The 27,961-nt window shown below is 44.9% G+C and overlaps 1 protein-coding gene across 2 annotated transcripts; it reads right to left on the bottom strand.

The window, feature by feature from the left end:
- Positions 1-88: 88 nt before the first annotated feature.
- Positions 89-26,208, bottom strand: LOC142470035 (5-hydroxytryptamine receptor 3A-like). 2 transcript variants are annotated; one of them, XM_075576899.1, is made up of 9 exons: positions 26,110-26,208; positions 22,314-22,468; positions 21,571-21,615; positions 16,032-16,141; positions 6,077-6,249; positions 3,282-3,442; positions 2,576-2,783; positions 1,999-2,205; positions 89-1,909 (listed from the first exon to the last, which is right to left on the bottom strand). In XM_075576899.1, exons 1-9 carry the CDS (start codon positions 26,153-26,155, stop codon positions 1,626-1,628), a joined length of 1,389 nt encoding a protein of 462 aa, XP_075433014.1. In that variant the 5' UTR covers positions 26,156-26,208; the 3' UTR covers positions 89-1,625. The 2 variants fall into 2 exon arrangements, with proteins under 2 accessions (XP_075433014.1, XP_075433015.1); XM_075576900.1 differs by having other exon boundaries at positions 89-1,906.
- Between the last annotated feature and the right edge of the window lie 1,753 nt (positions 26,209-27,961).

Here is a 27,961-nt window from a genome sequence, read left to right as displayed (position 1 = left end):
ACACACACACACACACACACACACACACACACTGATACACGCTGTTAAATGTCTTGTTTTTTCTATAGATTAATCCAGCATAACAGAATTTAGCATTCTATCCTTTGCACACAAAAATAAACGTTTATTTTGAAGATAATTATTTACATACAAAAATAACAGTAAAAATGGCGATGATGGTGACGTTCCAAATAGGTTAGAATATTGTCATTGATGATTGCTTTCTGTTTCTCAGTGAATTTTATTATCATGATAAAAACGTATCTTTTTCCTGGATAGGCCGTATCATATCAGTTAAGATGGATATCCTCCCCAAGCTGCTCTACTGTTTCCAAACATTATCAGTTGCTATCCCGATAAAATATTTGAGGGATCTGCAGAATAAAATGATGCAGTTTATATGGGGTAACAAACGACCAAGCGTACCGAGATCAGTCATGCTCGCACCTAGGGAAAGAGGAGCCCTGGCAGTCCCTGATATAAGAAAATGTGATCTAGCCTCCCACCTTGGAAATTTCGGAAATGTGTTTAATATTAATCAAAAACATCCCCCCCACTGGCCAAAGAACAACTGTGATACAGAAGTCACAAGGCAGCGCAGGTAGTTTCATTGTGTGGAATTTGCAGTCTAGCATTGTGGTACAGAGCTCAGCACAACGCGTGTAGGAATAACGCAGACGCTCACAGGAATCCCAGCACGTTAATGTGTCAGTAACGCATCTTTATTCGCCTTCCCATACGTGCAGAAAACACAAGTGAACACAAAGTTTCAGGGGGTAGGGTAGGGTGGGGTGGGGGGGGGGGGATCTACATGCAAGCCCATTTGTCCCTTATATACAAAATACAATCCCGCTGTCCAAGCCCTGAACGGTGGAGTAAATACATGTCACGAAGGAATTACAATATACCGACGGCACAAAAGTCATGCAGTTATACAGAGGGATTGAAACAGCCGGCAAGCTGACATTTATTAGTCTTATTGTACAAATGTGTATCGTTGTTACATAGGGACATCTTAGTAACAACAATTTTACGGTCTGCCAGGAAAAGTTTTAAGACATACAGACAAGCAAGTAATAAAATTTGCAACACTAACTCATGTGCATTGGATATGTTGATACAATGTAATACATCCTTAATATATTTATTTATAACGTATTTTTCCAGGGGAAAAAAGACATTGACCCTCTCGTTTTCAATTATGCCCTTGGCACAAAATAATGTTGACAATATTACAAGTTACATATACTATAAGAACTATAAGTTAGCAACTCGTGTGTAATACATTTTTAAAAAAGACCAATCACAGGTTTTAGAGGAAAACAAGGAACATGGATTCACGTCACTGACCTGGTGCAGACCAGCATAGAAAAAGAAAATGGTAGCCACAAACCTAAAGATTTAAGATACCATCTGAGTATGCATTAAAACGTTTGTCCCAGATGCTCAGCACAGCTATTTATTAAAAGAAACAAAAAAACTTCTTCAAAGTGTATTAACATGGGGACAGGACATCTTTCAGTCTCCCAGAGATCACTCTCATGAAACCAGACAAAAAATGGAAAAACAGTTGTATTGCTGGATTACCACATTGCCAAAGCTTTTCTATCCCAAGCAAACTTAGCTTACTTGGCCCAAACAATTATCACAATGGCAAATATAATGACCACTGTGACAAGGTACAAGATAAGGACCAGCCGATCTACCACCAGTGCTGCCATGTACCACTCTGACTTGGCATCGTCCTCATTCTTGGAGAGGTTCAACTCATAGTGAATCTTTAAGATCTCTGCCAGCAGCCTCTTTAACAGCTTCGCCTCCAGGCTGCCTCTCGCCTCCCTCTGAGAGATCTTCCTTTTCTCACAAAGTTCCAGGTTTTTCTCCACTTTTTTACCATCACTGGAATCTGCTAAAGAGAAAGGACACTATCCGTAAGTCGAGTGGCTCATGTGATATCACGTTGGCTGCTGCGGCGGTCTCCTCTCCGTCTGTACTCACCTTTATTCACTGCAACCACGGTGACCAGCTCTTCCTTGTCGGATCTCTTCTTGAAGCGCAGCACACGTGCCAGATGATTCAGGACCCAAATCTTTATCCAGAGAGGGACATCCGGCTGTGTTGCAGACTCCGTCAGCATGTAGGAGATGGCGATAGAGCCGATTATACTCGCCACCATGACAGCCAGACACACGGTGCAGAATATTCCTGTGCGGAAAACATGCGTCAAGGATCATGGATTGGAAAAGTCTCCCAAGTTTCATTGTGTTCCCTCTCCTGGCAACATGGGGTTAAAATTTAGACTTAACCTTCAAGCTGCATTTCATGGCCTCCCTGACAATGAGCAAGCAGTACTGAGTAAGACTATGATGAGACTCATGATAGGAAACCCAACACAATGGAATGTGACTGCCTGGGAATCTCTCTTCCATGAAATGTTCCTATGTGCCAAATTTACCAGCCTTGCTAAACTGCTAAATCCCCTTTGAAATGCATCTAGTGTTGAAGAGATAAAAGCTTCACAGTAAGGAACATGGCAGGACATACAGTACCTCAGTTAATCTGACGGAACACATACCTAAAACAGGAGTGCTGTCAGAATTAGGGAGCAGGTCGTTCAGAATCAGCAGGAGGACGGAGAACCCCAAAACAACAGTGATTTTGAAGCCGAGCCTTTCCCCAGTTCCCATCTGTATGAACATACTGGCGATGTCCAGGAAAAGCAGGAAGCAGGCAGGGATGATAAGGTTTATGATATAAATAATAGGGGTTCTTTTAATGGTTATCTATGGACGGGAAGAGGCCATGAAAACCATCAGCACAAAGAAAAGGTGTCACAACAAATCAGAGAATGTGACAGAAAGAAGGACAGATACGAAATGTGCAACACAGAGCAAGACCAACGCTTTTATAATTCTGCTGTGCCGGGCGGAGAGACGGACAACAGAACTGTGCTGGGGATGTCCGAATCTTTATACGGCATTTTATTAACCCTTTGCTGCCATGTAGGGCTTTGCATGTATAGAAGAATTGTTTTGCAAAGCAGTGTTGGGCCCCAATGTCTGCCAAGGGTTAAATAATTATATAATTTATTATATATAAATTATATTATATAATATAAATTATTAAATAATATTGGTGCACTTATCTGGACTTTAGTGATTCTTAATAAGAGGCTGCTTTTCTCTTCAAAGCCCTGAAATATGGATTTTGGACTTCTAACCCCAAGTTATATATACAGGAGAGTGAGTACAGTGGGAATTTCATGGTCTGTTACCCCTCACCTTATAAATCACTTGGCTGTATTTTTCTCCGTCACTATCGTATGTAGTGTTCAACACGGAAATGTCTGAAAGGGTCCAGTCACCTTTGCCAGCAAAAACCGTCCGTGACAATGCGCTTACAGTGGAAGAATTTGACTTTGGTAACATGATCAAATCTTTAACTGTGAAAAGGAAGGATCTGTCATTAATCTTATAGGAGAAAACTGTATTCAGCAAATTAATTGATTTATTTTATAAAGGAAATATGGAAACAGTCACAAATGAAATTACATAATGAAATCACACAATGACATCACACATTGGTATATACTGATAGATAAGGATGGTGATGTAATAAATGATCTCATAAATTGTTAGGACCAGTAGGTCAGGCCAGAATCTACACTTGTGTTAAGCATCCATTTTGTCTGATCATAACTAGTTAAGATTCTGTAGTCAGCCTTTTTGCTGAAATATAATTCCTAATGCACTCAGTTTCTGCCAAACTTACAGTTCCTTTCTTCCTGCTCAGGATATTGCTAAGATACTTTTTGTATTTTTAGTCTCCTGCCTTTTTAGTCAGAATATAATAGACTGGTTCTCTGCAAGAAGCAAAATAGTGTAATTTAGTTGCTAAAGATTCAAGGTCCCTTTTGATAACAGACAATGAATAAGCTATGTATTCATACATTGCTTGTATTGGGAGAGACACGTCCCAAAATCATGCCACTAATATGTCCTGCCCCTAAATCACGCCTCTAATCAAAGCTACGCCCAAGACACGCCCAGGATACGCCTATGATACGCCTATGTTACGCCTATGTTACGCCTATGTTACGCCTATGTTACGCCTATGTTACGCCTATGTTACGCCTCTAACCAATATCTTCTTTTTTCCTGTATAAAAGTCATTACCGTATGAGTAATAAATTGAGACAAAGGATTTGAAACCTGGCTTGCGTTACGTTTCATTTCTTTCGTATTCCCAGGCCTGTAAGTTCAACAAAGATCGAAGATAACAGTGGCAAGGCGTGAAAGCTTCTCGGGGGAAGTCTGCTGCAAACGGTGCAGATTGTGTATCCAGTCACAAGGCCTACAGCTTTCTTGGCAGAGGAAAGGTTCCTCTCAGTTCTGAAGCCTAGGCGAGGAATAACGGTTTTCCTTCATATACACACTGGGAACATCACCCATCTCTTATGGCAGGGACCTTCTTACTGAATGCTACTATCCGGGGTCACTAGTATTATTAGGTTGCATGCAAACATTGTCTTCTGCCCTCTTTCATCAGAGTTTGTCATACAGAACCTTTTACTGGCCCAGCGGGAACTCATAATGAATGTAGCAGTGTGTACAGGGCACATACAGAAACCTCTGAGCACACTGGCACATTGGTGGAAATCTCACTTGCTAGTCCATATTTTGAACATATTGCAAGATAAATTACAGATTTTTTTAATGCAGTTTCTCAGTATTTTGCTTACATAGCATGAACAAAAATCCCAAATATGTTGCTTATATAGGGAATAAATAATAATACACTGAGATAAATGACAAGAAACGCTGATTCCACAGATCACTGCAACACTTTCATGGGCCTATTCTTGTAGTTCCGAAGTGTGTCAATCTGGTTTCTGAAGAACCCTTTCCGATGGGATTGGCATGCTTTGCTATTCTGTAAGCCCTTCTCACATGTCCAATGCGTGCGGAAAAAGCTTTTTTAGAAGCGGTTTCACTACAGTTCTGCCAATCCAATCGGTTTGTCCAAAAAGCAACAAAGTCGCCTTTTTTTGCCCACAACTGCAATTCTCGTAGCTCCGTTATGCAAACCCCTTCTAAAAACTCAATTTTTTTTTCACAAAACCTAAAGAGTGTGCGAGATTGGGATTGCGAGTTACATCCAGAGATTGAAATATGGGTTTGACTGAGAGAGCAAACCCCATAAGTCAGACTGGGGATGGAGTTAGCACCTAAGGTCATTCTGCTTCCAAAGCACGTACAATCTGGGTAGTTTGGCCGTTAAACCATGTGATTTGTCACATTTTATAGACGCGGTTTTAACCATGCCATTTGCATTAGAGAATAAGGTTCTTTCTCACATTTCATTCCGCGATTTCTGAACATGTCACACAGTCAGTGGCAGATTTCCCATAAAGCCAGTTAGGCTCGGGCCTACGGCGGCAAAATTTTGGGGCGGCAAAAATTTCTGCCCCCATATGCATTTGTCGCGGTCTTGGGCCTATTGGAACTAATTGGAATGCACCTGCATGTGTCCTGCCGCCTCCTTGGTGCCGCGCTCCATGTCCTTTGGAACCTCAGCGTCAAATGATGGCGTGGACATCCCAACGCGATGTCACACGGCGTCTTGTTGCCATGGCAAAGTGATGTTGCGATGTCAAATGACATAATTATGTGGTGTTACCATGGCAACATTATGCCGTGCACCGTCACGTTGATGACATCTGCAGCGTCATTTGACGCTGGGGTTCCAAAGGGGACGGAGGCGGCCAAACATATAAGTGCCATGCGGCGGCGAATTTTCAATTCCGCTGCTACACACCGTACGTTCTGGCGCTGACAACTTTGGAGTTACGCGAATAGGCCTCTTTGTCTGCTAATAAATCCAGCACTTCTGTCAAACATCAGGAAATGATTCTTATAATTCGAATTCTGACAAAAGGGCAGAGCCCGGAGATTGCACTGACCGTCTGCCCTATTAAAGCTCCTATTATCACTGCATGTATTTCAGAGATCGTATAACACAAGCACAGAGCAGGTCTGCGATGCACAATGGGAATATCTCTATATAAGAAAGGTACCTGAGTGCAAATAGGGACCAAAAGATAAGCTGCAGGTCTGAATGTCGAAGGGGAACTTGAACATGTCTAAGTTACAGGTGCTGACGATCCGTAAGGGCTTGGAATTAACCACCGTCCCATTGCTGTAGAGAAGGTAATAGGGAATCACTGGCGACTTGTCTTCATCTTCTATCCTGGATAATACACAATATGTTGTTATATCTCACAAATTGTGTGGCACTTAGGATAGACACATTCATACTGTCTTATAAATAGAGTATAATGTAGGACATGGCTCCCCAACTTGGCGGTGTGCTACATCTTTTGGGATATTGCTCCCCAACTTGTAGTATATATACACAATTTGTTATTAGAACTGTTAATTGGCTTTTCCCTGTTAGTTTAGGGTTAGGGTCCCTCTCATATTTACCTTTGCATCTCAGATCACCCCCTCTTGCATCTCAGATCTCACCCCCCCTTGCATCTAACCCCCCCTTTGCATCTCACCTCCCCCCCCCCTGCACCTCAGATCACCTCCTCTCCCCCCTTGCTTGGGACGCTGGACTCTCCACCTCCTGTGCACCCCAGTACACCCCAGAGGGAACACAGGAGGTGGAGAGTCCAGCGTAGCAGCGTCTCACGCGGTGTCCACAGACCGGAGGTGGTGGGTGAGCCAGAAGTCAACAGCACTCCCCTCTATCACAGCATTGTGATACATGCATTATTTTAATGTTTATATTGTAAGTGTTCATTTTTAAAAACCCCATAAAAGTTACGTTTTTTATGATTGGTCTGCACTATGGATATCTTTTCTCCCCTATATACACCGCTGTCTTGCTAAGATTGGAGGTCTCCACTATACATTGGAATAGATGCCCTTCCTGCAAAGATCACTGTGCTTTATTGCCCGTATTTGATCTACATCTTGTGAGTAGGCTACACATACGAGCCAAGACACATCACTGAATTGACCCAAAGATTATCAAACTGTCTACACTTAGATTGTATTTTGTTTTATCTCCCTTATATGCTCCCCCTGGATTGCAAACGGATTTCTACGAATTGGGGGACCAGTGGAACCAGTCCCTACCAGCTGGGTTTGAGCAGGGGTTTTTAATTCATTTATTCACGTTATTTAATACGTTTTCACTGAATTAAGTTTATATATCACTTGATTTTAATTTATTCACTGTATATTGTAAGTGAACACTAGTAGAGCTAGCGCCCTTCCTTCACTATAAACACAGCACCCATAAAAAGATGACAGTTCAAGTGTATTAAACAGTTAATGGCATTACATTGATGCAGTATGAAGGTGAAATATATTTGTACTGAGATACTGTAATGAGTGCTTGCCACAAAAAAGACGGGTCCGCGAGCCTGAGGTGGGGATTCGTAAACACCGAACGGGAGACGAGCGGCCACCTCCGGTGTGCAGGTTCGTAGTCGTGTAGCCGGGACAGGATAGGAGAAGTCGGGTAGTAGGTATACGCCCCATGGTCAGGGGTTGGAGATAGGAGGATAGTAGAGGTCACGTAGGCGAGGTCGAGGACAGGAGATGGTAGAATAGTAGCTGAATCCATGGTCCAGGTTCAGGTGACAACATTGCACAACATTGCACGTCCAACGCGAAGCTCCATAGCTGGAGGGAAACGCGCGTTGGACGTGCAATGTTGTCAGTCTCCTACTTGGAGCTGTTTTAATGTAGTGTTAGTAGTCTCCTGTTTCAGCTTACACAGTTCATGATACTACTCTATTATAGCTTAGTGTCGCTTAGTCAGTGAGGTCTGCTGCCATCTCTCTACCTAGTTATAAATGTGCCTTGCAGCTTCTGTGCTGTGAATTTATTTCACTGCTTTGTTAGCTGCCCCATGAGTGTTAGTCATTGAGTCTACACTTATGGTGCTAACACCCTCTACTCTGGATGTAACTTGATATACTATTGGGGTCTGTGAATAGCATATTATTATACTAGGTGGAGTTCCTATCAATTTTATTGTAATACTTCTCTCCTCACTGATGTTCACATCTTTTATTATTTGTTCTGTTAGCTGATCCTGAGGGGTTTCTACCCTAACTAATAGTACTCTTAGTCCCCTACACCCTACCACACTCAATTGGTAAATAGGGCTTTTCCATCATAATAATTAGGTGACCTAGGTGCTAAGTACTGTTGATTTAATTCCTTTTTAATCACGTTACACACTCCTTTGGTAATATATGTTTTAAGTAAATCATTAAAAGGTATATTTTAACTCCAGTGGTGTGCAGTTTAGTGAATTCTTTTAGGAGTCCAACCATTTGTACTCCTTTGTTTTTCTGATTCACGTTTCAGCTCACAGTCTGCACCCACTTTATGATTATCAATATATATTTGTGTATTCATTATCAATTCAATTAGTATGATTTTGTGATCACCCCCTATCCCCCCCCCCTCCTTTTGTGTTAAACATGACAAAAACAAATACTAAAATTTAGGCAGACTATGATTCTCAGGTAAATTGTTTGATACCGAGCAATGTGTATACTCAATTAACTATTGATGTACAGGTAACATCGGAAAAGGAATGCCAGTTGTTATATAGTAGTTCAGTTATATAGCAATTCATACAACGCCGACAGAAATAACAGGAGCAAGGTATGTAACAAATCAAATTGAAGGAAGGAAGTGTTCAGCAACAATTAATAGTTACCCATGGCACCCATCTGGAAGGGCTCCAAATGTATATACACTGCCCCAAAATATAGGGTATACAATAAAAGATGATGAATCAAGATGGTCACCAGAAGTAGAAAATGTTGCAATAGTTCATACTGATCAGAATGATTGGTTAAAATGGAAAATAAAAGGGATGGTATTTGTTAATACATTAAAATGTCTGGAAGTATTATCTGACAATACCATTATGATAGATTTGGATATACAAAAGGTATGGAATTCCACACAGGAATGTATAGTAAGATCAGGAGAAGGATCTCAGCTTCAAGTCGAATTAACAGTAAATATTGGAACTCAGTGTAGATTTGTTGGTGATAAAACTGTTACATAGTTACATAGTATAGTTACATGTTATTCGTCTTTTTACCGGAAAACCTATGATAATGGAAGTTGAGAGGAAAGATGGTGAACCATGCTACATTAAGGATCGAAGCTATCACTGGCACTCTAAAGGTAGTTTTAAAGGAAGAGTATTTGACATGCAGTTCCCAGGATATGATGCAAAGATAAATGGTAATTGGACTAAGCCACAAAAGACAAGTCTAGTATTAGGAATTTACACTCATGTCCATTCATGGGATAGGAACGAGACAAAATACAATGATTCTTGTGGATTGTTGGAACAAGTGAATCAACATCCCATAAAAGTTATGAAAGACGGGGATGCATAAATCTTAACTGATGCACAGTGGTGGATGGGGTTAAACCCCGTAGCTACTGTAGTGCTCAAGAGCTGATGGCACAATGTAAAGTTCAGATAATAATGCCCATTAAAAATGAACAAGATGATACACATTAACTGATGCACAACCCGGAATATACACTTTTCACATTGATATGAGATTGGAATATATCCAAATATTATCCCCAATGTGAAACATATATCCAAATGTCGCATAAAGGTTTCCGTTCCTGGCTAGGAAAGGAGATCATTCAAGCTAGTTGTACCAAAAGAGGGTTAGATACAGTTTGGGGGGGATTTGGTACAGCGGCAGGATTTTTAAATGGAATTGACATTCAAACTCTGTCATCCAGATTGAGCAATTTAGCCTCGGTTGGAATAAGGAGTGCAGATGCTAATCTGTTGCATTCACATATAACAAACAATGCAATTCATTCTCAATTTTAAGGTGCAATTGAGGTAATCAAATACTTGCAGAGAAAGAATGCTCTAAGTGCATTAGCAAATGATACAGGCGTAACTTTTTCATGTATCACAGTACAACAGGATATCTATGTTAATCGAAACATTCTGTTACAGGCATTGGCTAATCACTGCTGGCCATATGAGATACCTTTACAATTAGAGGATTGGATTTGGGAATATGCTAAATGATGGAAAATGTAATGGCTAGGCTGTGTTCATAGGGACATTTCTAATTGTCACTTTGTAGTATTTTTACCAATTAGTGGAAAAAGACAAAAACTATATCAAGTCATAGATATGGGTATTATTTCTAATGACAGATGGATTACTCACGATATTCAAATACATTTAAAAATAATAGGGAATGAGACACATCCACTATTTAAATATGATGTCTGACATTGTATGGAACATGATCAAACTTTTGTTTGCCCAGAAGGAGTAGTAGTTAAACAGGTAATTGACTGGTGCTGGCAAAGCCAGAATACTTGTTAATCACATGTAGATCATATTCCTAATCAGTTGAGTTGGACACTCAATGATGAAAAATGATGCTGGAATCATTTTATGGGCGAAGTCACCATACATAGTGCAAATTGTTCGGTTACCATACATTTACCTCAAGGAAACTAATGTACCAAACCATCTGTTATTGAAGCTAAAATGTCTAATCACAATGGTATTATGTATTCAGTAAAACAAATGATACCTATTACTGAAAATCTCACATTGACATATTACCAGAGGTATGTATATCCAGTGATATTGGGATATGGAGAAGAATTCTATAACAAACTAAGAAATCATACAAAATTACAACAGATAATCACAGAATTATCCAAATAATCTCAAACTTCACCTATGCAGTTACAGATTGTAGATGGAAAATGAACTACGATAAAAAAGGACTATAGTGAAGAAAATACGTCCTGGTGGCAGAGATGGTTTGGAGGGAAAATGCCTTCTCTTGCCCAAGGAGTGATACACTGCATGACCCATCCTCTGCTAATAATTGCTATTCTAATCTTAGCACTCATTATATGTTGTGTTATTCTGTTTAGAAGAATGAGAAAATTGAATGTAGAGATGGCCAATGCAGAGTATAGATTAATTTTTTTAATTACAAGATCAGGTTGTCAAAATGATACTTCCAAGTATCAAAGAGGGGATTGATATATTCTTATATACCTATATATTATCTATATTTAGTAGGACAGCAATCAATAAATTATATATATATATATATACCATTTTAACCTATTGAGTGCTGAATATATATATATATATATATATATTGTGGCAGGACGGCCTCGCGGCGGGGTCAGTAAGACGCTTGACACGATGGGAAACTTTAAACACTAGTGGTTTATTAGCCACAACCAAAATAAGCACGGGTGCACTGTCCCTTTAAGAAACTACTTTCTTGCAAATTAAAGCCTAGTCCCGTTAGGGACACTAACTCACTTCTTGAGCCCTTACTAACAGAACAGCCAGCTAATCTGGTCATGCCCAAAACATGCTATACAAACGATAACCAATAAGCATAATAAGAATAAAGTCTTATCTGTTTTGCAGCTCCAACAGCAAACAGGAACACGGTTCCAGGGAGCAGGCTGTGTCCAGCCTCGCAGCGATCTTGATCTTTATCCTGGGTTGGGGTCCCAGCTGGTCCCAGCAGCCTAGCTCCTCGCAGGACTGGGGACCAGAGCAACAGCAACGGCTTCCCAGCCGGGAGAGTTCTCTCCACCTTCCTGTGGAAAAACAAGCTCCCTGTGTGTGTCACTTCCTGCTTTTAAACCTGCAGTCTCTCAGGCCTCCTGCTTAATTAGGCTGCAGGTGTGCTTCCTTCTGTCTGAGGAGATTAACTGGCTGCAGCGTCTCTCCATTCACTATTCCAGCCTACTGAGTCAGTGACTCTGTCACATATCCCTCTCCCCAGCGAAACATTGTCCTGTGGAGCGGCCCGTGCACCATTCCCGTGCACCAGCATTTTTGGCGAAAATGTCTGACATCGGCCCTTCCCTCCCCCTTTTTTTTTTCTTACCTTCCAATTTAGGCATTTTCTTTTTTGGGTAATTACCAGGCCATCTGGGCCTGAACACTCATCCTTCTCTACCTCTTTCTCTTGTGCCGTCCTGAGTCTAGGGTTGAAGCTCCGCCTTTGTTGTGTCCCCTTTTTCAAATGTCCCCAAGCCTCCTGCTGTCTATCAGCTATCTCTGCCTTCTTCCTCTTGGGCTCAGTCTCCCTTACCCTGTAGAAGAGCCAAGACCTCAGTTAGCTCATAGTATTCACTCACCAGTGCTTGTCCTGCTTCTCCCTCTGTTTTTTGACCTTCCTCAAAGGTTTTTTGTACTTCTTCGTCTGAATCAGAAGTCTTCCTGGCCCTTTTCTTAGAAGAACCCACACAGATTAAAGCTTCCCATGATACAGAGCTGTCAACCTTTTTCTTATCTTCCGGGCTCTTTTCCAGCTTTTGTTCCTCACCATTTTCTTTAGCTTCCTCTTGATTTTCAACAGAACCAGCACTACCAGCAGAGGACATGGTAGCACTCTTTGCTTTTTCAACCTCATCTTCTTTGTCACTTTCAGAAGGCAGCTTTGCACGCTTTTTAGGGGCGACCATTTTTTTAAAAGAGGCCCATGGTGTAATGCCTTCCTTCTTTCTTTCTCCATCAGAAGTGGCCCCTTCACCTTCTGTTTCAACAGTCTGTGCTGTGTCTCCCATTACATTTTCTGTAGGAGAGGTCTCTATAGACTCATCAGGAGAAGAGGGCGAACTGTCTCCTCCATCTACCTCTGCAGGATCACGAGACTCCAATGAGACAGGTACTTGTTCTGTCACATCCTCTGCCTTTGTCTCTTCTTCCTTCTTTCCTTTATGCTTCTTGCCTGAAAGCTTCTTTAAACCAAATCCAGTGAAAAGCTTCCTTAGAGGGCTACCTTGAAGCTTAGCCTTCTCTTGTGAAGACAGTAACTCCGCTTCAGTGGTGATGGCTTCTGGACCTTTTCGCGCTCCCTCTCACACAGAATCACCTGGCTTTCAAGCTCCGCCCCCAGCGATGCTCTTGTAGCGTACAGCGTGGCCCTCAGCTCCTCATGCTGTTCTGTGGGGACATACTGAGTACTCAGCCGTTCCTGTAGCACTTGCTGCTTCTCCTTGGCCGCTTGCAGACTTGCATATAGCTCTTGCAGCTGGCTCTGCCATAGGTGCGCTGCTTGTGTGTGCTGCTCCAGGGAGACACGTTGCATCCTCTCTGCATTCTGCAGTGCTTCCTGCACCTCTAATTTTTCTTGCGCCAATTGCGCCTTCACTTTCTGCGCTTGGTGAAGCTTCTCAGTCCCATCACTGACCTGACCGGTCAGGTTTAAAACCTCTTCTTTCAGGTTTATATTCTCCATTTTCACAGTCTCTATATCCCTTAGGACTGTCTCATTGGCTTTCTTCAAAGTACCCAGCTCTGTTTTGAGCGCGCTAGCTTCTTGGTGAGAAACTTCTAAGTCTTTGATGAAGTTTTGCACATCTCTCTGGGACATCTGATAGCACAGTCTCCAGTCAGGACTTGTTCTCTCTGATTCCATGTTAGCAATTGCGGTGTTGGCTTTATTCAAACTTGTCGTCAGCTCCTCCAACTCACTCCGCAAGAGTTGCTCTGTTTTCTTTAAAGCCGCATACTCTTGTATAGCTGGGAGTATACACCTCTGTACCTCGGCATTAGCTTCTCGCTCCCTATTCAATTGTTCCTGCAAGACATCATAATCACGCTGGGCAGTTTGGAGTGCAGAAATTAAGGCCTCTTTTCCCTGGATCAAGGATTCAGCTTCCCTTTGCTCCTCCTTTTCCTTTGCCACCGTTCCTGTGACAATTCTGCCCATCACTCCGGTCTGCAGCACATCTCGGTGGCTTGCTGACGCCTGTTGTCCTGATATCGCAGGCTCAAGTGGTTCGGTCACTTCCTCTGTGACTTGAAAAATATTTTTATTTTTCTTCTTTCTCTTTGTTTTATTAGTTCCAGAGACATCAGTGGTACTGGGCACACACACACTGGACACTTTTGCAGCTTTCATCTGCGGGTACGTCTCTCTTCTCGGGGCCACATATGCGTCGTCATCATAATCATCATATGGCCTGAAGGGACACTGTTTTGTATGGTTAAGTACATTGCAAAACTGACACTTGACGGCGGCCATTTTAAAACCCCGTTTTTTTTGTTTTTTTTTTCACACCCGACGAGGCAGACTTTGCACAACACACGTAAGTTGTTCTTGCTTTACAATATTTGAACCTTCTGGGTTTTTCTTAGGGCAACTTCTTTGCAAAAATTCATTTTCACTTTCTTTTTTTTTCCAGACAGGGCAACCTTTGCTCACAGCACTTGCTAGCTGCAAATTCACTCACTTCAGCAAAAGGCATTAGCTTTACACAGCAATCCTTTCATACCCGAGGGGGCAAAATTTACACTCAGCGCTTGCTAGCAGTAACTTCCATGCTTCAGCAAAAATCATTTTTTTTTTCCCGCTTGAGTTCAGTGTCTCAACACATCTTCATCTACTGACCCCCAGAGGCGTAACATCCCACTTCTGACACCACCTGTGGCAGGACGGCCTCGCGGCGGGGTCAGTAAGACGCTTGACACGATGGGAAACTTTAAACACTAGTGGTTTATTAGCCACAACCAAAATAAGCACGGGTGCACTGTCCCTTTAAGAAACTACTTTCTTGCAAATTAAAGCCTAGTCCCGTTAGGGACACTAACTCACCTCTTGAGCCCTTACTAACAGAACAGCCAGCTAATCTGGTCATGCCCAAAACATGCTACACAAACGATAACCAATAAGCATAATAAGAATAAAGTCTTATCTGTTTTGCAGCTCCAACAGCAAACAGGAACACGGTTCCAGGGAGCAGGCTGTGTCCAGCCTCGCAGCGATCTTGATCTTTATCCTGGGTTGGGGTCCCAGCTGGTCCCAGCAGCCAAGCTCCTCGCAGGACTGGGGACCAGAGCAACAGCAACGGCTTCCCAGCCGGGAGAGTTCTCTCCACCTTCCTGTGGAAAAACAAGCTCCCTGTGTGTGTGTCACTTCCTGCTTTTAAACCTGCAGTCTCTCAGGCCTCCTGCTTAATTAGGCTGCAGGTGTGCTTCCTTCTGTCTGAGGAGATTAACACTCTGAACTGGCTGCAGCGTCTCTCCATTCACTATTCCAGCCTACTGAGTCAGTGACTCTGTCACAATATATATATATATATATTCAGCACTCAATAGGTTAACCTAATAACCTACTGGGTGCTGAATATATATATATATATATATATATATATATATATATATATATATATATATATATATATATATATATATATATATATATATATATATATATATATATATATATATATTCAGCACCCAATAGGTTATTAGGTTAACCTATTGAGTTAAAACATTAAATCTAAATCTTAAAACATTTTAATCTATTGAGTGCTGAATATATATATATATATATATATATATATATATATATATATATATATATATATATATATATATATATATATATATATATTCAGCACTCAATAGATTAAAATGTTTTAAGTCGCTTTTCTCATAAGGAATCTTAAGGGCAGTTTGAAAATTAATGGTATACATTGTCATTAGTATCAGGGGCAACTTGAAACCAAGACATTTTAGTGATAAGATAAGTTCCTAACATTCCTGGACAGATACTTGTCGATAACAATTTGGTATAGTACAGAGCAGGTCCAGCCTGGTCCAGAAAAACATGTACGTAAGATAATATATATTTTAGTTGGCAAAAGTGACTTAGCTAAGACAGTGATTTATATCCCTTTTTTCTAAGGGTATAAAAAGTGGCTGTAATAGGCATAAGCTACTACCTTCTTCAGATAGATACTTGCCACCTTGAATAAGAAGTATTTTGTATGTTGTATCCTTGCTGAATCGCTGAGCTGATTGAAGAAATAAAGATTGCTGATTTGAACTGCAAACCTGATTCCTGATTATTACTGTACATTGCCGAAGTTTTTCTAACAATATACAGTATGACAAGCACCGGGTTCCGCGTATATATACAGTATGACAAGCGTAGGACTCACATTTCATAAATGTAGAGATCTGGTTTCCAAAACAATTCGACAGGAACAGAAATCCTCTTAATCCCACAAAATTCATCAGGGTTCCAGGATACAAACTCGTTTTGCCAGGCCTGGAGGAGGAAACAACTCAGCACATTATAATGTAATTCACACTAGTAACGGGTTTCACCGCTAATTACAGAAAAGTGCTCTCCTGCATAGCATATTATATATAAATTGAAAGATGCTCTGTGCTGAATAGACGCGAGGCGGCTTCAAAGATTTTGGCTCAAGAATTCTTCTAAGTCCCACCTCTGAAGAACGTGGCGGTCACGGCTGGCATTGCTGCCGAAATCAGTTCCAGGACTTGCGTGAGTACCTACCGGTCACTGCAAAGTGCTCCTACAGAGGTCATTTTTTGTGAATTTCGTTTAAAGCAAGCATGTCAAACTCAAATGCTAACAAGGGCCAAATAAACAAGGTTTAAGTCTAGGTGGGCCGCAAAAAAAAACAACTTACATTTTCATAGAAACGTAGGTTTATTTCGAAAAGTACTGTGTGTGTGTGTGTGTGTGTGTGTGTGTTGACCTCACTAACGAACCAAAAAAAAAAAGCCAGACGTGAATGACTTCTGAACACATTAACCAGTGTCAGGATGCCCCCTCTTAACAATTTCCAAAGCAGCAATCCCACCTGGGATCTTACCTGATCCGCAGTCCCTCAAGGTACTATACTGGAGGGGAGGTGTTCTCTACCTGTCTTCCGATGTCTCCCGTGTGAAACTTGAGTCAGATCTGGAAGAAAGCAGAATAGGTTATTTCGGTGTAGGTATACGGCAGTTAAGATAAAACAGAGAGAGTGGGTGAGGGTGACAAACAGAGGGTGGGTGGAGAGGGAGAGAGAGGGTGGGAGAGAGATAGAGAGAGAGGGTGGGAGAGAGAGAGAGGGGTGGGAGAGAGAGAGGGTGGGGGGTGAGAGAGAGAGAAGGTGGGGGAGAGGGAGAGAGAGAGGGTGGGAGATAGAGAGAGAGGGTGGGAGATAGAGAGAGAGGGTGGGGGAGAGAGAGAGAAGGTGGGGGAGTGGGATAGAGAGGGTGGGGGAGAGAGAGAGAGGGTGGGGGAGAGAGAGAGAGGGTGGGGGAGAGAGAGAGAGGGTGGGGGAGAGAGAGAGAGGGTGGGGGAGAGAGAGAGGGTGGGGGAGAGAGAGAGAGGGTGGGAGAGAGAGAGAGGGTGGGAGAGAGAGAGAGAGGGTGGGAGAGAGAGAGAGGGTGGGAGAGAGAGAGAGGGTGGGAGAGAGAGAGGGTGGGAGAGAGAGAGGGTGGGAGAGAGAGAGGGTGGGAGAGAGAGGGGGTGGGAGAGAGAGAGAGAGAGAGAGGGGGTGGGAGAGAGAGAGGGGGTGGGAGAGAGAGAGAGGGTGGGAGAGAGAGAGAGGGTGGGAGAGAGAGAGAGGGTGGGCGAGAGAGAGAGAGGGTGGGAGAGAGAGAGAGGGTGGGAGAGAGAGAGAGAGGGTGGGAGAGAGAGAGAGAGGGTGGGGGGAGAGAGAGAGAGAGGGTGGGGGAGAGAGAGAGAAGGTGGGGGAGAGAGAGAGAAGGTGGGGGAGAGAGAGAGAAGGTGGGGGAGAGAGAGAAGGTGGGGGAGTGGGAGAGAAGGCGGGGAAGTGGGAGAGAGAGGGTGGGGGAGAGAGAGAGAGGGTGGGAGAGAGAGGGTGGGAGAGAGAGGGTGGGAGAGAGAGAGAGAGGGTGGGAGAGAGAGAGAGGGTGGGAGAGAGAGAGAGGGTGGGAGAGAGAGAGAGAGGGTGGGAGAGAGAGAGGGTGGGAGAGAGAGAGAGAGGGTGGGAGAGAGAGAGAGAGAGGGTGGGAGAGAGAGAGAGAGAGAGAGAGAGAGTGGGAGAGAGAGAGAGAGTGGGAGAGAGAGAGAGGGTGGGGGAGAGAGAGAGGGGGTGGGGGAGAGAGAGGGTGGGGGAGAGAGAGAGAAGGTGGGGGAGAGAGAGAGAAGGTGGGGGAGAGAGAGAGAAGGTGGGGGAGAGAGAGAGAATGTGGGGGAGAGGGAGAGAGAGGGTGGGGGAGAGGGAGAGAGAGGGTGGGAGATAGAGAGAGAGAGGGTGGGAGATAGAGAGAGAGAGGGTGGGAGAGAGAGAGAGAGAGAGGGTGGGAGAGAGAGAGAGGGGGTGGGAGAGAGAGAGAGAGAGGGTGGGAGAGAGAGAGAGAGGGTGGGAGAGAGAGAGAGAGGGTGGGAGAGAGAGAGAGAGGGTGGGAGAGAGAGAGAGAGGGTGGGAGAGAGAGAGAGAGAGAGAGGGTGGGAGAGAGAGAGAGAGAGAGAGAGAGGAGAGAGAGAGAGAGAGAGAGGAGAGAGAGAGGAGAGAGAGAGAGTGGGAGAGAGAGAGAGTGGGAGAGAGAGAGTGGGAGAGAGAGAGAGTGGGAGAGAGAGAGAGTGGGAGAGAGAGGGAGAGGGTGGGGGAGAGAGAGAGAGGGTGGGAGAGAGAGAGGGGGTGGGCGAGAGAGAGAGAGAGAGAGAGAGAGAGAGAGAGAGAGAGAGAGAGAGAGAGAGAGAGAGAGAGAGGAGAGGTGGGAGAGAGAGAGGGGTGGGAGAGAGAGAGAGAGAAGGTGGGGGAGAGAGAGAAGGTGGGGAGAGAGAGAGAAGGTGGGGAGAGAGAGAGAAGGTGGGGAGAGAGAGAGAAGGTGGGGGAGAGGGAGAGGGAGAGAGAGGGTGGGAGATAGAGAGAGAGAGGGTGGGAGAGAGAGAGAGGGGTGGGAGAGAGAGAGAGAGAGAGAGAGAGAGAGAGAGAGAGAGAGAGAGAGAGAGGGTGGGAGAGAGAGAGAGAGAGAGGGTGGGAGAGAGAGAGAGAGAGGGTGGGAGAGAGAGAGAGAGGGTGGGAGAGAGAGAGAGAGGGTGGGAGAGAGAGAGAGGGTGGGAGAGAGAGAGAGGGTGGGAGAGAGAGAGGGTGGTTGACTGACTCACCGGGCCTGTTGGCGGCCCTGTCCTCATTCTCTCTCTACTTCCCCCCCATTTTCTCTCACACCCTCTCCCCATTGTCTCCCCCTATTCTCTCTCCCTTCCCTCCCCCCCCCCCCATTCGCTCAATCCCCTCTTTTCTCTGTCTCCCCACCCATCTCCCTTCTCCCCCCCCCCCATTCGCTCAATCCCCTCTTCTCTCTCTCTCCCCCCTCTCTTCTCTCCCCCCCCACACACACACTCTCCCGAATACATATTAAAATAATACCCCCACACTCCCGAATACATATAAAAAATACCCCCACTCCCAAATACATATAAAAAATACCCCCACACTCCCGAATACATATAAAAATAACCCCACGCCCCCGAATACATTTTAAAAATACCCCCCACTCCCCCGAATACATTTAAAAAATAGCCCCACCTCCCCAATACATTTAAAAAATAGCCCCACCTCCCCAATACATTTTAAAAATAGCTCCACCTCCCCAATACATTTAAAAAATACCCCCACCTCCCCCCCTCATCATGATCTCCTCTCCCCAGACTGGCCCACATGCCCCATCATCGTATTCCCCACCCCCTGCCTCTCATCTTTATCTGCCCAGGCTGGCCCCCATGCCCCATCATCATATTCCCCACCCCCTGCCTCCCATCTTTATCTGCCCAGGCTGGCCCCCATGCCCCATCATCATATTCCCCAACCCCCATGCCCCATCATCATACCCCCCCCATGCCCCATCATCCTCTCCCACCCCCCCCATGCCCCATCATCCTCTCCCACCCCCCATGCCCCATCATCCTCTCCCCCCCACCCCCCCCATCATCCTCTACCCCCCACCCCCCCCATGCCCCATCATCCTCTCCCCCCCACCCCCCCCCATGCCCCATCATCCTCTCCCCCCACCCCCCCCCCATGCCCCATCATCCTCTCCCCCCCACCCCCCCATGCCCCATCATCCTCTCACCCCCCCCCCATGCCCCATCATCCTCTCCCCCCCACCCATGCCCCATCATCCTCTCCCCCCCACCCATATCATCCTCTCCCCCCCACCCATGCCCCATCATCCTCTCCCCCCATGCCCCATCATCCTCTCCCCCCCCATGCCCCATCATCCTCTCCCCCCCCCATGCCCCATCATCCTCTCGGCCTCTCTCCCCCCCCCCTTGTCCTTACCTTATTCCAGGCAGGAGGCAGTCTCACACACGTCTTTTGCAGCTATCTCAGCTGTTGGCTCCGCCCCGCTGTCCTCACACACACGGCATGTGTGCAGGATGACTGTGCCCGGCCACCGTCCGACTCCAGTCCCAGCAGGCCAGCTTTTCACACACACACACACACACAGTGACACTCAGACACACACACACACACACACAGTGACACTCAGACACACACAGTCACACACACACACACACACACACACACACACACCACACACCACACACCACACACACACACACACACACACACACACACACACACACAGTGACACACACACACACACACACACACACACACACACACAGAGAATGCAGTCTCTCCGCCGGGGTTTTGACTCCGCCCCCGTGTCCTCCCACACAGGCACCAGTGCAGATTGACTGCACCCGGCCACCGTACGCCTCCAGCCCCTGCAGGACAGATTTTACTTCCGACCGTGCTACTCGCTTCCCCCACACCCGCGCATCGCGGCCAAAACTTTTAACCGCCGCCCACACGCTCGCCGACACACACCACCGCCGCGCTGGTTGTGAGCGGGCCGCAAAAATATCCGTTGCGGGCCGCATGTTTGACATGCCTGGTTTAAAGATAGATTTATTTGTTAGCCCCATTCCCAGTAAGTGTGTTAACCCTGTAAATTGTGTTACATTGTGTGTATTTCTTTTCCTGAAATAAATTAAATTTAATTTTACCTCCTTGCTTTGCTCGATCAATGATCCCGGTATAAAAAGGTGTTGATAAACCTGGTCTCCCGTGACAGGCTTTATATTAACTGAAGCAAAAGGTGGCACTGTGTGCTCATTTGCATGTCATTTCCCAGAATCCCTTGCTGCAGTGGAAGCACTGCGTGCTGGGTGATAATGGTGAAAGGCAACGTTGCAGACTTGTCTAAGACATGCAGATGAGCATACAGTAATATTTCCATTATAGATATATATTTTTATTTAGTAATAACTGGTAAGCGCCCCTTCTCAGTCTGCTGTGTGGCAGCTTCCCTGCACTGGGAAGATAATTACACTAACAGCTTAATACAGAAGCACTAATTACTCTACTAGTACTACAGTACTAAATGGTTTTGTTTGACCCCGCTAAACCATTTGTTTGTCCCCGCTTAATACAGAAGCACTAATTACTCTACTAGTACAACATACGATGTTCAGTAGGCAGCATTGCTGTGGAATACAGAATACTTCAGAATACTGTGACTCTGAACCCCCAGCACACACCCACTGCTGGTGCAAGAGGTCAGTCAGGTGCCCATCACAGGAGCTGCTGCACAAATACTGCTGGTAATAATACCACTGTTGGTTGGCAGAAGTAGAAAGGTGTTTTGGGGGAAAGGCAGAGCACGTGAGACCTGTGTAGTATGTGAAGCTTGGGATCTTACCATGGTAAACCAGATAAACGTGGTTATAGTTTGCAGTCTCATATCCTGAAAGAAATAAGAGATGATCAGTGATGAATGTAGCAATGTGTTAACGTTTGGCTGATTTCGTCTATTACAGAGATCCTGCGTTCTTATCATAAAGAGGCTTATTGACAAAGCAGTGTTACTCCACAAGACAACTTACAGTACTGCTTGGCAAAGAAGGGCAAAACCCAGTGTGTAAAATCAGACCCTACCAGAACCTTACAGTCCAAAATCATATACATAAACGAAACTGAAACCCTCTAGATTTTTAGAACCAGAACAAAAACACCAAACATTTTAAGAACCAGAACCTGAGTGAAAGTGATGAATGGGCTGTGCAGGGTCTTCCTCAAGGGGAGTCTTATTGCATAGCACCACTTAGTAAAAAAGCTCAGTCACCAGAATGGGCCAGAAGATGTGTTATGGGACAGCGCCTCTCAGTAAATATGGGCTCTGACTTGTGGGGAAGCAGAATTTACACGGAGGCAGAGTTCTGCTTACAGAAGGTAGAGGTGTCACTTATTGGGGAGAAATGCAAAGTGCCCTGATCCCCACATATAAGGACAATCTCAGTCTGGGTAGGATACTGTAAGTGCTATTGACTGGAAACAACAGGGAACTAGTGCTGAATACCTCTGCTTTGGACTAATGGGCTGTCACAAGGGAGTCGAAAAGACAAAGACGTTTCAAGAACAGAAAAGCAGCTGTCATGTTCTCACCAAGCTTAGGATGGTGTACAGGGACATATCGATTAAAACCACTGATGGGGTCATCCAGTCTCTCACAGGACGCATTCTCATTTCAGGGGCGTCACTCAGATTCAGGTTCTGCAGCAGGTCATTGAAGTTACAGATGGGCTGACTGTTACATACACCTGGAACATGTGGAAACCGCAGGAAAGACACAAAGTGTAAGGTGAAAAGCCACATGCGCAGGTTGGGCAGATTGGTTAGAAGGCATAGTTGGCATCGCTTTATTTTGCAGCTCAAAGTTAAATGAACTTAAAACGCTGATTTAAAAACAACTAAACATGAACAAATTAAATTTTACATATTTGTCATTCTGAAGGGTTTCCATGACAACAAGGGTTTATTCCTCTGAGTGTGGTGTAGTCAGGATGTCCTCAGAGCTTCGCCTCAGCGCTGCGAATCTACCTCAGGCTACATTGTGTACATTTCTTAGTGACTGGTGACATGGTATCGCGTGACGTGTGTTACACGCCGTCCCATGTCACGAGATGCCAGCAGCTCTCTCTCACCACCAGCGAACGCTCAGCAGGGAGGACTGAGACAGTTACACCTATTGCACTGGCTGGGACATCAGGGCAATTATGTGTTACATAAAGTCACGGGGCTGTGTGATTCCTCTCAGAGATTTAACATGCTCCTTTGTTGGGGGAGCAAAAGAGATGATCCAGGGCACAGCGGATTTTCTTAATATTCTATTTATTTAGTCATGGAGAAACACAACGTTTCCACCACTCCGTGGTCTTTTTCAAGTGAAATGACAAACCAAATACATAAAGGTGTCCATCATAAATACCCCCGAATACAGGTGAAAAGCATCACAATCACCAGACACCATCTCACATGGATGCTCCTCTGTCCTGCCTCTTCTTCCGTGTACCGACGGGTGCAGGTGAACGTGGGGCCGCGCTTCGGTGCGGGTGACGTCGTCGCGTCGTCGCATCATCCGTCCTCGGCTCCAATTGGTCCTGAAGCCTCGCGATGATTCCCCATCCCTGACGTCATCATTGGTTGAGGAATCCGGTCCCCGTATTGATCGTTGTGGTCCATAACATCCAATTTAGCGAAGGCGCAGAAAGCTACTGCTAGGCTGCTGGTCCTCCATTAACATATTAAGGGGGAGGGATGCATGGGATAACGACAGCAATGTGATATGCGGGGGAGATAGACAATAGGAATCAGTGAGGCATCCACAGAAACCCCAAACAGCTGATACCCAAGATCCACAGTGAACATTAAACTATTAAAAAATGAATAAAAAAATGGGAGTCTTGCACGTTGTCAATTGCGCTATAAATGTACAGTACTAACCTCAAATGCAAGAGGTAGAGTGAGGGAGAGATCAGCAGCAGCAGCATGTAAACTCCTGTGAAAGAGACATGTCAGTGTGCACTTCTATACCCAATCATCTAATGGTGAGAAAGCAGTTAAAGGACAAGAAATCATTAAGGGCCCTGGGAAACACAGTGTCTAGCGTGTACATCCAGTACGCTTCTCTCTGTAGAAGGGCTGTGTCATTTTCAGTGCCTGGAAACGTCTTAAGAACTTGATCAATACCCATCAGCTTAAGCGATGCCACTGTGTGCTTAAACTCCTTGCAGTGAGAGATAAGAGCAATTTCCTCTGCTTTGTTATTAATCTTGCTCCTAAGCTCAATAAACCTGTTTTTCATCATCCGGTTAGTTTTGCCAACATACACCAGCCCACATGGACACTTAATAGTGTATATTACATTTGTGGTGGTGCATGTGATCCGGCTATTGATTTTAAACTTCTGGACACTCCTAGGGTGACAGAAATCATCCCCAGTGTTGAGACTATTACATACGGCGTAGTTTGTAGCATTTGTAGCAACCATTTTTAGGATGACTCAGGAAATGTGGTTTGATGTTTTTTTTTTATCATCATCAGAAATGAGTATGTCCTTAAGGTTTCGCCCTCTCTGGTAAGCAAATCTAGGGTGATCTTTACATACAGTATAGGGCCTAATGTCTCATTCACATGTAGCACGCTCCAATGTCTGCGAACACAATCTTTAATGAATTTATTGGCAGTCGTATATTTACTCACAAAAGTTACCCTCTCGATATTCTCTCTCGAAGGCTTTATCAATGCCTTCTTATGCCCACGGTCCATGAATCTTGTTTTTATATCAGTCAATGTTCGTTCAAGCTTATCTGGCCTGTCAGTTATCCTAGAGGCCCTTATTTTCTGAGAAAACGGCAACATCTCTTACAAAGGCTCTGGGTGAAAGCTTGATGCATGGAGTGTTGAATTTTTTTCCGTGGGTTTACGAAATAGGTCTGTATGTAAAACCTGACCATCATATGAAATGAGAACATCCCTGGCGGTGCTCTGGCCTCCAGGCGCTTGTTTGAAGATTATGCCAATGCTTCCTCATTCATCTTCTATGTTGTGACGCGGCGAAGCGTGACGTCATGACGCTGTCCAAGAGAACAGGCCCATTCCTGATGGCGGGCGTTTCTAGCAGCAGCAACAGACGATTGGAGCAGCAGAAGGGAGGTGGGTGAGGGGTTTGGGGCTGCGGGTGCTTTTGGACACTATATTTAAAGGTTTGTCACTTGTTCTGTAACCCTGATGAAGGTGCTTGCACCGAAACGTTGGATCGCTATGACTGTGTTCAGTCATTAAAATGACCTTTTTGCCTTAATGTGTTTGCATTGCTTTTTGGTGTGCACCACCTACTCCCTGCTTTCTTATTTATATACAGCACATGTACTAAGTGTATAATCACCCACCCAATGCTCTTATTGGCTGAATGTGCTGAGCGGACCGATTATGGACTTTTGAGGTATCATGGAATTTAATTCCTTAGGAATCTAACTCAGAAACTTGAGGCTGGAAGTTTCTCCCCCAAAAGCAATGTAGATGAAAGGGGCATAATGGTCCTTCCGCCCTAGCACTGCTGCTTAGTAAATGTGCATCCTGGTGAGAAGCACCTTCCTGCACGGGCAGTAACACTGACATTGATATGCAGTGGGATCCGCCTGTACGCATGTTGCTGCACATGTGGCTTCCCAGATCCCATAACTGATTCCCGATATGAAGAGACTTGAAGGGTTTTGTATACATACGTGTAACATGGTTAGTCCTGCCTCTCTTTCCCCTCCTGTCACAAAAGTCCTTAGCAGTCTAGGCTGTGACAGGCAATCTTGTGGGTAATTGACCCCCCTCATGCAATGCTCCTCCCTGAGTGACAGCAGAGGTGAGGGTGACTCGTGGTCTGTGTGTAGCCCATCAGGGTACAGATCTTGTGCCCTCCCATTCTAGTTCCTCAGGGAGGCAGTGCCAAAGTTAGTGAGTGCTCTTCCACCCTTCCAAGAGAGTGGAGGTGTGTGGCCTGTCTCCTCCCTGTGGGAGAGACCAGCCAGGCCCTCATTGTACGCCACACCACAACACCTCGTAGCTGAAGCTGTATCTCCCAGAGGGTGGGGGTACATGTGTTACATACGGTATATCTGTATATAACACCCTACCCAATATCTCTGACAGGATTCCCTGATCCCTGTGACCTACAGTCACAAACACACAAACACCCGTGGAATAACTGCCCATTTCTGGACACGTTACTGCTATAATATTATATAATCCCCAACACTTGCTGCAGTCATCAAATCAGTTTATAAATACATCATCCCCTTTACAAATAGGGGTCGCATATTCAACGTGTTTCCTTGTGAAATCTGCCCTTGGATGAAGAGTTTACACCTTACACACAATGACAAAAGTCCAGAAAAGGATCACTTACCCAACAATGTGACCCCAAGCAGCAGCGGCACAACGAGAGGAGGCATTTTTGAGTTGAGATTAGTGTCCCCCAGTGATCTGTTTGCCTCTGTCCGCACTGTGTGTGATATTTGTGACGAAGTTCACACAAAAAGGAACTTGAAGGAAGTTAAAAAGAAAGTGGAGGAACTTGTTTTAAAGTCGTCTGGCCAATCTCACCAGTTTTTAAACATATCCGCTCAGAATAAGATGAGAACTAACAAGGTGCTAAACTCTGGGTTCTCGGCAAAGAGAACGGATGTTGGGTGCTGTGGAGATCCACCTCGAGCCTAGAGCACCAGAAATTAGATGACAAGCTCCTGAGACAAAGCCGCCCTGTGCTTGTAATATTCTACTGTGTCAAAGCGATGTTACTCTCCGTCTGCCAGAGCGCTCAGACAGCACCACTATAAGTGTAGTGTAGTCCTAAAGAGACGATCTGTGGGTGTCACAGAAACTGGAGGGGGCCCTATTCCCCAAACGCACAATCTATGAGTATATAGATGTTCCCAGCACTGCAAAGAAAAATAGCACAGTCCATATAATGGTAAAGTAAGATTTTAACTTTTCCAAATGCTTGCAAAGAGATATATGTACATAGCGAAAAGAAGATAGTGAATGAGTAATCTTTCCGGCTTAAATAATTTCTAACAATTCTATTATGAGCATACTGTACTGTATGTATAATACATGAAAAGAAAACAAAGAGGGCCAACTCTTACCCAACAGTGGAACTATCCGACATTAGCATCCTGCAGGAAATCTGCCCGGCAGAGAAAGGTCTGTTTGTGAAAGAGGACTGGCAAACACACGTATCAAACAACCCAGCCAACACTGGAGAGCCAGGGTTAAAAAAGGAAAATAGAACACAAACGTGTCACTCTGGGGGCTTGGTATAAAGAGATCAGGCAAAAACATACAGAACGTATTTCTATTTATACGCTCTTTGTTTGTGTTTTTTTTTTAATTTTTTAGAAAGGATGGATTGTATCCCCTGGTCAAAAAACATGATCTCAGCTATTTAGCTTCCATTTCCACATTTGATTCTAAATGACAATTTCTCCGGGTACGCGTACACATATTGTCCCGGCCACGTCTCCCCTTGGAAACACATTAGTTGCTCACCACTTGTCTGCCTTGATTTAGTATGTTCCCCGGCCTGGATTTATATGTGTGAAAAGTGTATTTTACTTTGCAGTTCATTTCTGAGTAGTCAGCCCTGGCATTACAGAGAGATGCCGGGATGTCTGCTCAGAGATGAAGGATGAAAGAGGAGACGGGATGTTGAGAGGTGTCGGAGTGTTAAGATGTCGGGGCAGGGTGGAGCACTGGGTCCGGAGGACAGAGACTCCCTGCGGGGAGGGCACTCTAGTCTGCTGGACTCAGTGGAGCCTGCCCACCAGGAGGCAATGGGTTGACTGGGGGAAGCCGCAAACTGTAGGCACGTTTCCCATTGGTCAATCCGTATGTCCCGCCCACCCGGCATCCCGAGCTGGCTTGGAATAGCCCCCTCCTCTGACGTCAGCCATGAGATGAGTCCCGTTTCTATTGCCGTGTGGGAGGGAATTCCCACGCTCTGATTGGTCGCTCCTCCTACGTCCATGCTGAAGATAGAACAGCGGAGAGTATGTAAGGAGTTGGCCGAGTCAGAAAACCAGACCATCTGGTGGCTTGGCTTGGGCGAGCTTTTCAAAGTTGCTCTGTCACGAATAGCAGAGCAATCAGCAGAGACTAAGTCAGACGCGAGGACCAAGTTCTCATTTTAGAACGTAGCGGTCGCGGCTAGGAACTGAAGCCGAAAAGAGGACCAGGAAGCCAGGGTGGATATCCCGGTC

The sequence above is a fragment of the Ascaphus truei genome, chromosome 19 (genome assembly GCF_040206685.1).
Source record: "Ascaphus truei isolate aAscTru1 chromosome 19, aAscTru1.hap1, whole genome shotgun sequence".
Lineage (NCBI taxonomy): Eukaryota > Metazoa > Chordata > Amphibia > Anura > Ascaphidae > Ascaphus > Ascaphus truei.
The sequence above is the reverse complement of the archived record's forward strand: the minus strand, read 5'-3'. Positions and strand labels throughout refer to the sequence as shown.